This window comes from Ambystoma mexicanum, chromosome 5p, assembly GCF_040938575.1.
Source record: "Ambystoma mexicanum isolate Mex_15411 chromosome 5p, UKY_AmexF1_1, whole genome shotgun sequence".
NCBI lineage: Eukaryota > Metazoa > Chordata > Amphibia > Caudata > Ambystomatidae > Ambystoma > Ambystoma mexicanum.
Genome location: NC_090930.1, coordinates 1,323,942,110 through 1,323,952,725, shown reverse-complemented (window position 1 = coordinate 1,323,952,725; position 10,616 = coordinate 1,323,942,110). Strand labels below are relative to the sequence as shown.

Below are 10,616 nucleotides of genomic sequence, written 5' to 3'. Positions count from 1 at the left end.
CTGATGGACATGCATGAATATTTATCCGGCAGTTTGGTTCTAGCCTGCTTGGAGCCGAAGATAATCAGTTCAGTTCATTAGGCTTCTGGAAGCTTCATACAAGTTAAAATGCTATTTAAAGTGACAGTCCAGATTTTTGCAAGGTGTATTTCGAGGATAAAGTTTTGAGAGTAGGGGTTTGCACTTCTGTGAAATGCATGACCCATTAGGGAAGCATTACGCACAACAAATCCCATTTTTGGTAGTATTCCTCAGTAGCTCAATATAGTTTGGGGCAGGGGAGCGATTTGACAGATCGCTTAATATTATTGTAAAGACCTGGTTTGTGTATGCTATCCATTTCTTACCCCACTTTGAACATTTTGAATTCACGGTTAGCATATTATCTATATTACTGTGAACCCATGCAACGTAACATCAGATTGCAATACATACATCACTAAAGGAAATTACAAGGTTTTATTTTTTTTAATTAAAACAAATTTCAGAAATAGAAAAACTGTCACCCCTCAAATGCTGTATACTATTACAAATTACTGAAAGGTGAGCAAGGAACATGCAAAAATGCCAGTTCAGAAAAATACATCTTTTCTAAAAAATGTATTCATGAGGGTTTTGGTATGCATGCTATAAAGTAATATCAGCTGATACAGCCACTAATTAAAATGTGAGGTATCATTTTTTTAAGCTTTCAGCTCATCAAGATTTTTATTCTCAGAAACCAGATTTCTTTCTGCTTCATCAGTTGGAAGATGATCCTTTTCAGTTTCACAGTCAACTTCAATGTCATCAACTGCTGTCCCTGGACATGGTTTTTCTTCCATCTCCATTTGATTTCGTTGTTCATGCTCATGAGGGCTAGTTTTACACTCTGAGTCAATATCTTCCTCTTTATTTTGCTCTGTGCCGATTTTACTGGCTTCAACAGCACTTCTACAATCTTCTCTCTTCTCTCGAAAAACATCCACTCCCATCATTCGCAAATAGTGGAATCGCTCGTTTTTGGGCACAAATGACCGGATCGATGTTTTGCCCCTCCAGCCGCACAGAACAATGGCACATTGCAGAGTTTCCGGGTGCCTAAATATTCAACAAAGAAACAATATTTTAGCATCATAGCATGCAAAATCTGTCCAAGCCAACACAACTGGCCAACGATAAACTAACATAATGGAACTATTTTCCAAAGGTTTTTCAACACATCTAGCGAAATCTGTTAATAATGCATTTTGGTATTTATTTTTCCATGAAAATTCTCAGGCAGCAAATGTCTCCTACGCATACATTGGGACGTGACGTGTATTTCTTTACAGCAAAACGGGAAAATATTTCATAGCACAGGGGTTTATGAGAATTTCTCTAGTTTAGTGCAAGTGTGCAGTGATGCTTTAGTGACGGCAGAAGAGAGTGGTGCACGCTGTAAAACTCATTTAACGTTCAATGACAGAACGAAGGCCCTTCGTTTACTGTAACATGACAGCAAGGAGAGTCGCACAGCACTGCTTCCGTCACAATTGTGCGCGAGCGACCTAGGAGCGTAAAATTTGATCATTAAGACTAAGTGGACTGGGTGCTGTGTGTCCAGGAGGATTTAAGATCAGCGGGGAAATCTCAATTGCAAAAAATGCCTTTGTTCTTCTCACTTGTAACCTTCTGCAACGTTTGTAAAGCAATCCTTATAGGACACCTTAATTATTCATTGCCCCTGCAGTGTTACCCTTCCCATTCACACGTTCTGCTTTTCAGATTAACAAAAGACTTTTCCGGAATATGCTTTTGTCTCGTCAGCGAGAAGGGTTGTCAGGCCCTTCTCTGGACTTCTTAGTACATTTGTGTTTAAAGTATTCATTAGACCAGTTGCTACTAACGAAGTACTACAACAGTCATTGAATACAGTGGACATTCTAATATCTGAACTAAAAACTAACCTAGAAAAAATAAGAACTGGAACAGGTTGGGTAAAAGAAATAGAACAGGTAAATGAAACTGACACACAGACCAGTAATATTACAAATGAAAGTGAACATTTCAGAAAAGATTCATACGACTACCAGATAAAGTACTTGGATGATAACTGGAGGAAAGGCAGAGAAGTTTTTTTTTATAACAAAAAAACAAAACAAATGGACCCTTGCGAATGAACATCTGGCCCATCATCGGCTGTCAGAACATGATACTGAAGGAAGTCTAGCATCCACAGCAAGGACACAGCCACAATAATGTTTAACCTCTGATCAAGGTGAAATACGATCAGGAAGAATTCTGTATTTGTTTTGATGAAACAAAAGGAGGGGTGAGAAAGAAAAACTACAGCAACAACTAATAACGGGGGCATACTAACAGGAACACTTGGTGAATATTTCAAATTCAGTGGTGAAAAAACCGAATCAAGAGCACTGAAAAAAGGCCTATTCATCGTTTCAATGAACACTAATACATATCATTTGGATATCAAAGTACAGAAATTAAAATAATTTTTAAACTGTAACACCACCAATGGTCGGAGAAGCACCCCAATTTAAAGAATGCAAAGCCGTTTCAAAATTCATGCGATGGGCACACTTGCGAAAATATTCAAAGAAACCGCAAATGTTACAACATTTTGACGGGCAACAACATTTCAAATGAGGTGAAACAGGCACTACCAAGGATTGGGATATGAATACGATTATTGAAACAGCTGATACAGTGGGGGCAACTGTGATGATCATAAACACAACAGTGACTATAACCAAAACAGAATACCTATCAAACGAGTGGTTTGAGGGATTTTATTTTATTAAGAGGGAGAGCAAGCTGCCTTTTGACCCTATGCCTATTTTTTGGGAATATTGAGCCATTGGTATGCTGTCATTGCGAACGATTGTGATATGGGTTGAAAATAATCTCACAAGTTCATTTTATATGCACATATTTATTAGAAGTTAAAAACACCAGCAATGTGAAAGATACTCTGTTCACTTCCAACTGCAACAAGTTGTAGCTTTCCCCACTGAAGGCAAACACATGTATTGTATGGAGTGATCCATGATTCATGTGGAGGAAAGCCTTAAATGAATATCTAAGATTCGTGCTCATGCAAAACAGTCTGTCCGATAACCCACGTTCTTCGAAGTAGTTGTTGATAATCTCAAGCGCAAGAATTAATAAGAGGCCACATTATCATTTTCCTTCAATGGCAGAGTCTTCCACATTAAGAGGATTACACTACCACAGTTTTTACACCTCCTTCAGAGTATCCATGTGCATTGCCCAATGTTTTCTGTACTAGAGAGAAGTGTTTGATATGGCTTGTCTGGCTGTTAATCCAGGAAGGGTAGGCTAGTAGTCAAGCAAAGGTAAATTGCAAGATCATACCCATGCCTTCCGAGGGAGGGTGGGCAGGGGTGAAAGCACTATTCCTTCATTTGAAGTATAGATTGCCTTCCCAGGCTTTGAAGGCCTCTTACTGGATTTCTACTGATCTAGCGCTACAGACGTAGCAATTGGTGAGGTCTTCAAATTTGGCAAGAATGTAATTAACACTGAGCATTCTGCGGGTCTTGACTGAAGGTTGGTTAGATTGAGTGGACACAGGGCTTGTTAAATTGCCAAATGTGGCACCTCAGGATATTTATGGCCAGATGGTGAGTTTATATCCCTTGAGCAACTGCAAGAGCGATGCAGGTATAAGGGAAATTAATAGTTACTCACCGTAGTTACTAACATACTCTTAGTCATAGTCCCCTTTCCTCCATACTGCATGGGCGTCCCTCGTTAGGGATGGGAGACCTTTTTCACCAGAAAAAAAACCTTCTTCCCCTTTAAATTTAGAGGTGCGGCCCCCTGGGAGCATGCACTCCCCCGACTCCACCCACCGGCGCCACGCCTCAGTCCCCATTGACACGTCGACAATATTTAACATTGCCTAATGGCACCAGTATTATTGGTGGGGCAAAGGGGGGGGAGGGGGGTTGGGGAGTATGGTGGGACGTATGGAGGAAAGGGAACTATGGACCAAGAGTACGTTAGTCACTACAGTGAATAACTTAATTACTCTTGCGTCCCATCCCCTTTCCTCCATATTGCATGGGCGATAACTGAATGTAGCCCTAGGGTGGAGAGGAGACCCTCCTAATGAAAACAGATTCCTAAGAACCGCCAGTCCAAAAGACGCGTCTGACCTAGAGCCGGCGTCCAAACAGTAATGCTTACAGAAAGCTAAAGGGGTGGCCCAGGTGGCCGCACCTGCTGATGACCTGCCATGGAACCTGCCGTTGGAATGCATTGGCCGTGTGCGTGCGCATATTAGCTGTCAGTGGCCTGTGCTGCCCCTCGTAGGCCTTCTGGATAGCCCCAACCAACCACCATGCTATAGTGGGCCTGGATGCCCGATAGCCAGGCCCCCCCCGCGAAGGTGACAAACAGTGCGTCCGACTTGCGAAAGCCCTTGGTCCTGTCCAAATAGAATGTCAGAGTGTGTCTGACATCCAAATCGTGCAAGACCCTCTGAACTTCGTCCTTCGGGTCAGCCAAAAATGTAGGTAAGACTATTTCCTCGTTTAGATGGAAAGCAACGGTTACTTTAGGTAGGAACGCAGGGTGTGTCCGCAGGATCACCTTATTCTTGCGAAAGGTCGCGTAGGGTTCTGAGGCCACCAGAGCCGGGATCTCGCTGACTCTGAGCAGAGGTGAGGCCCACTAAGAAAGCTGTCTTAATGGTGACCACCCTGAGGTTCACAGACGCCATTCGCTCGAAGGACTTGTGCACCAAGGCGCCCAGCACTACGTTGAAGTCCCACACGGGGTGTGGTCTTTTGATGGGCTGGTAGAGCCTGGAGAGGCCCGCCAAATGTCTCTTGACTATTGGGTTGGATAATAATAATAATAATAATAATTTGGCATTTATATAGCGCTACAAACCCTCAGGTATCTGAGCGCTGCTTATTATCAACCACGGTGTGTGGTGCTCATTTATCGACCTCGGAAGGATGAAAGGCTGAGTTTGGCCTTGCTGGGATTCGAACCTGCGTTAGCAAGCTCGGCACGGGTGTCAAAGCGAGCGCTCTACTCGCTGTGCCACTTGACCGGCAAGTGGAGAAGACTTCATCTTCCGAATTTCTGTAGGCCCCTATGGCTGCCAAATAGGTGCAGCATGTATCCACTTGCACGCCTGAGTAAGCAAGGTGTGCAGAGAAGGAGAGCACATCATCCAGCATGCACGTAAGGGGGTCGATCTCCTTAGAGTCAGCCCAGTGATAAAACCTAGTCCATTTACTCTTGTATTGGCTCCTGGAAGCCTTGCTCCTAGCACCCCGAATGATTTTTCTAGGCTAGCCTGCGATAGGCTCAGGTGCTTCAGCGTGACCTGCTCAGGAAGCACGCTGCAAGGGATAATTTCTGTGGGAAGTGGACCAGGGGAGTGGGAGGGAAGGCATATGCTGTCATGCCATTCCACTGTATCTAGAATGCGTTGCCCAGGAAGCCGGGGCCCTGCCCCTGCCAGGATGCAAAATGCTGGCATTTCATGTTGTCCCAGGAGGCAAAGAGATCCACTTGAGGATGCCTCCACCTGCTGAAGATCTCCAACAGCACCTGATCGTTCAATTGCCATTCGTATTTGTCCACTCCCAGTCTGATGAGCCTGTACACCTCCAAGTTGGACTCCCCCCCAGCAGGTGGACGACTGTGAGGTAGATGTTCTTCAGGGCCCAATCCCAGTTGTCGGTCTGGATGAGGACGACCTTGCCCCCAATAAGTGGAAGGAAAGCCTTGAGAGCTGGCCAGATGGCTTTCAGCTCCAGCCAGTTGATATGAGTCTCCTACTCCGGCCGGGCCCAGACTCCAAGGACGCTGTGGTTGTTCAGAGTGGCCACCCAGCCCTCTCGGGAGGAGTCCGTAGTGATCGTGACCTGAAGGGCTGGCTGCCGGAAGTTCTTGCCCGTCCGCCGGTTGCAGTGCCTGGACCCCCATGTGAGGTCTGCATGGCGAGAATGAGGAATGCTGACAAGCTCTGCTTGGGAGTCTGTCTCCTGATTCCATGAGGCTGCGAAGTGTAGCTGTAATCTCCTCATCTTGGAGTCTTGTGTGGGGTACGGCAAGTAGGACCGCTGCCATGATACCCAATAGATGTTGGTACCACCAGTATAAGTCTCAAAATGAATTACTGCGAACAAATAGACACACCAGTCACGAAAACATATATATATATAAACAAGAGTTTATTATCGCTTCAAGCGGTCTCAGGTTCAGCTATGTCCGCAAGCATTCAGAGAAATTGAGCTATTTATAGGGCAGCAAGCTAGCCTCTTTATACAGTTCAGAGCAGCATTGGTTGCAGTAATTATCGATGGTTTACGATCTGCGTAATGTGGGCATTATCCATGGCAACAAATGGTTACTCCCTCTACCTCACATCTGTACAATTTACTGTCTCAGAGCAGTGAGATTCATCCTGTTCCCAGCAAGGAGGCCTATCTTTATCTATGTTTTCTTTGTAGGAGAAGGGCACCTTGCATTTCGGCTTATTAGTCTATCTTTCCTTTCCTAGAATGTGCATAGTACATCATGTTCTCTAAACATTGATCGCGCAATTAGCTTTGGAAGGCAGGAGCCAGAAAGACGTATAGACTACCCTTTATCTCCGTTCGTGCGTGCCTGGTCAAGGCTTGAAGCTGGTAAATTCCATTAGCTAAGCATTCCTTTGCAGGATCATGTTCACCAGCCTTGCAGGTTGCAATCGTTTTCTGCTTGCAACATGAAAACCCAGCTTGTGAGCAAAGAAACCAAAATGGAGTCTGAAGGCCGTACTTCAATGTGTGTGCTTAGACTAACGCAGAATAACACAAAATTGATGCATTTTCACACCAGGCCGATGACACTTCTCGGGTGAGGAAGTGAGTAGTGGCCCTCTTGATATGATATATGATATGTTTATTTATATAGCGCCTATACCCAATGTGTTTCAAAGCGCTTCAAGGCAAGGGAGGGAACAAGGGAAAATACAATGACATTCTTACAGGTCATGAACAGTAAGGATGTGAAATTAACTATCGTACTCGATCTGACAACATTTCAGATAGCGAAAGAGCTAAGGCATAGATAAGGAAAGGAGGGGGAGCGTTGGAAGGAAATGGGAACAGACCGGCGACTACCCTACTAGGACTGACAACATTTCTGGTAGAGTTGAAGAAAACAAAAGGTGAGGGAGAGGGGTGCAGAAAGGGAGGGGAGGAACAAAACAAGCGACTATCGTACTAAGCCTAACGGCATTTCAGACAGTGCTGGAGGGCGGGGTGTGGGGCGGAGGAGGAGAGACTAGGTTGCGATCATACTAGGTCCAGGGACAATTCTGATAGAGTAAGTGCATAGAAGAAAGTAAGGGGGAGGAGATCGGAACAAGGGAGGGAGAGGAGGGGAGAACAGAGAGGAAGCAGTCAAAAAGAGTAGAGAAGCAAGAAGGAAGAGCGAATACAATTGCAGAAGTCAGTAGTAACACAATGTTGCAAGCCTGGATACAAGATGAAGATGGGACGCGCCGTGAATCAATGAAGTCCATAAAAGTCAAAAACAGGATTGGCCACAAGACGTTGATGGTGAAACCAGAATGTATCATGACAGACTCCTGATCCTCCGAGGGGAACATTCTCTCGGAGTGCGTGTCCCAGATGAGGCCCAGGAAGGTCAGTCTCTGCGTAGGCTGCAGCTGAGACTTCTTGAGGTTGAGCGAAAATACCAGCTCGTGGAGTGTAACCATAAGGGCAGAGGTGGTGTGGTGAACCACCTCTGGTGATATTGCCCTGAGAAGCCAGTCGTCCAGGTACAGGTTGACGTGGCACTGAGGAGGGCCGCCACTGCATTCATTAGTCTGGTGAACATCCTGGGGGCTGAGTTGAGGCCGAATGGTAGCACCTTGTATTGGAAGTGGCAGCCCATGATCCTGAATCGCAGAAAGGAGCGATGCTACTGCCATATCGGGACGTGTAGATAAGCGTCCTTCAGAACCAGGAAGCACATCTAGTCTCCCATGCACAATGTCTCTTCTATGAGTGCTGGCGTAACCATCTTGAATTTTTGAAGAGGGAGGGAGAGGTTGAGGGTGGAGAGGTCCAGCACAACTCTCAGGCCAGTCTGGTTTTTCTTTTGTATGGCGAAAATCCTGCAGTAGAAACCCAATCCTCTCTGGGAGGCTGGGACTTACTCCACTGCCTGGCTCTCGACGAGCAACCACATTTCCATCAACAGAGTTGCTGTCCCAATCTGTGGGAGTGGGGAGGAGGGAGGAGAGGAAGAGCTAGGTAGGCAGTACTCCATGGATACTACAGAGAGGATCCAGGGGTCCGCGAACCTCTGACGCCAAAACTGAGAATGAAGGGCAAGCCACCGGAGACACGTGGACGCTGATGTGACTGGGTGTACGCCTTGGTCGTGGCCTTTGAAAAAATAAAGACTGCAGTTTGCCAACTGTTTTTCTTTTTATCTAGCTCCTCATCGATGGTGGAGTGAAAGAGGTCGCTACCCTCAAACGGAAGGTACAATATGCGTTCCTGGACATTTGGGTAAAATGTAGAAGCCCGAAACAAGGCAGTCCTGTCCGTGGCGATGCATATGGCCCGGCTAGAGGTGTCGATGTGGGCCACAGTGGACTCCATGTCGTCTTGCGCTACCATTTCTGCCTCTGCCAGTCCCACCATGAAACGTGACTGGATCTGCACCGGACATTCTGGAAGAAAGTCGGCCATTTCCCGCCAAAGCCTCTGGTTAACGGCTGCAAGCATGGCATACGCGTTGGATTGACAAAGATGCAGTGAAGCTTTGGAATAACGCTTCTTCCTGTACGCCTCCAAGATCTTCTCCTCCTTGACTAGCAGCGCCAAGGACAAGGTGGCCGAGGACTGAGGCTTTGAGTAGAGTGACGCCGCAGCAATCACCGAAGAGTGCAGGTTGAGGGTGGGCCGACAGCAAGAGTGAATCCCCCTCCATTTGCCTATACTTGCCGTCCAGGCACCGATTGACAGGCTGGGCCGAGTAGGGTTTGAGCCACCCCTTCTTGACCAAGGCGACAACATCCTTCTGCATCGGGATCCCCGCTCTAGCAGTGGGGCGTAGAGTGAGGACCTCAGTGAGTACCCCTGCCTCCGGTTGTTAGACTTCGGGTTGAGGAAGGCCCAAGTACTCTGCCAGACCTGCGAGTCGTTCATGGAAGGCCTTGGCCGACGATGGTGTGTCGGGATCTTCCTCCTCGTCTGTGTCCACAAGGGTGTCCAGCTGGTCCGCTGCAGGTGGAGGAGTGCCGAGTGCTGAGGTGTGGAAACCGGAGCCGGAGGCTGGTACGGAACTGCCTGAACTGTGGGAGGCAGGGGAGCCAGAATCGAAGGGGGCGGCGTGGGCAGCAGGGGCTGCACCGGGGCCTGCGGCGCTGGAGCCATAGGAGGAATGACTACAGGCACAGGCAGAGGGGCCAGAGGGAGCATGGCCCTGATCACATACCCAAGGATGGAACCCATCTGAGATGATCTCATGAGCATGAGAAACTTTTCAAAGAACCTGTCCTCGCAGGCCTGTGGGCTGGCAGGTGATATTGACGGGGTAGCGGGCGGCAGCTGGGGCCGGTGCGTACTCTGTCTAGGTGGTTGCGGGGTAAACCTGCCCTGCGATGCAGATGGATAAACTGTAGGCCACATACCTGGTTGACACCAGTCCCACCTAGTAACTCGTTCTCCCACCTGCTTCGTCCCTCGGGGTGGTATCGGACTAGCAGTAATCTTGTCTGGAGCGACAACCATCTTGTTGAGCTGCATGCCACGTGTCCCGAAATCGTGGTGCTTGGCTCACTGGGCCCAGCCTTCTCCAGGACACTTGGCGATGGAGCATAAGACATACCCTGCACCTCAGGGCGAGGCCTGGTCGGTATGTCTCCCTTGGTAGTATCACTGCTAGTGCTGCGTGCAGGTGCCCCATCAGACATATTGCCGGTACAAGGGCGTAGCCCCTCGGGTGTGCACCTGGTAAAAGAACCTTGCAGTCCCTCAGTACGGATTCCGGAAGGATCTACAGACCCCTCGGCCTGTCGGCCAGTAGCTGAACTAGCCTCAGTACCGCTGCAGGTGTGAGAACCTGAGAGGTTCCTCTCATCAGAGCGTTTCCTTGGAAAGGAGTCGCCCTTGTGGGGTGCACTGGAAAAGAGCGGCCCTCCCATGGGCCTTGACTTATGTCTGACGAAGTCCTTCAAGTCGTCTAGAGGCGGCTTCTCGAAGAGCTCCCTCCACCTAGTCTCGGGAGGATAGCTCAGGGGCAACGTGCTCGTCTTGGAAGCAAGACGATGTGGAGCAACACAGCTTCGATCCCCGGGTCTGCGCTTAGAAACCTCTGGGTATTAAGCGCGTTATACATAACCCACTACAATTACGAAATTACAATCACCTAGCTAGTCTGTTCATCAGACCATCTCCAGAAAGTGCGTTGCACGCGGTTCAACTCTCACATCCGTGGTCGGGGCCAAGGCAGCGGAGGCAAAGAGCATGGGGATCTGATGCAGGGAAAAGCCCCTCGCAGGCTGGACACCTGCTGAAGCCGCCATACGCCAGGGATGAGCGTGGCGCCAGAGGACCGAGTACCTGAATGATAAAAGACAAAAA

At 47.8% G+C, this 10,616-nt stretch overlaps 1 protein-coding gene across 1 annotated transcript in view; it reads right to left on the bottom strand.

The window, feature by feature from the left end:
• Window positions 1-440: 440 nt before the first annotated feature.
• NSUN2 (NOP2/Sun RNA methyltransferase 2) overlaps window positions 441-10,616 on the bottom strand; it is a 1,120,965-nt gene continuing 1,110,789 nt past the window's right edge. The window contains exon 19 of the mRNA XM_069613723.1: window positions 441-1,080. Within this exon, the coding sequence (XP_069469824.1) occupies window positions 684-1,080 (397 nt within the window). The 3' untranslated portion in view covers window positions 441-683. The remainder of the gene's footprint in view (window positions 1,081-10,616) is intronic.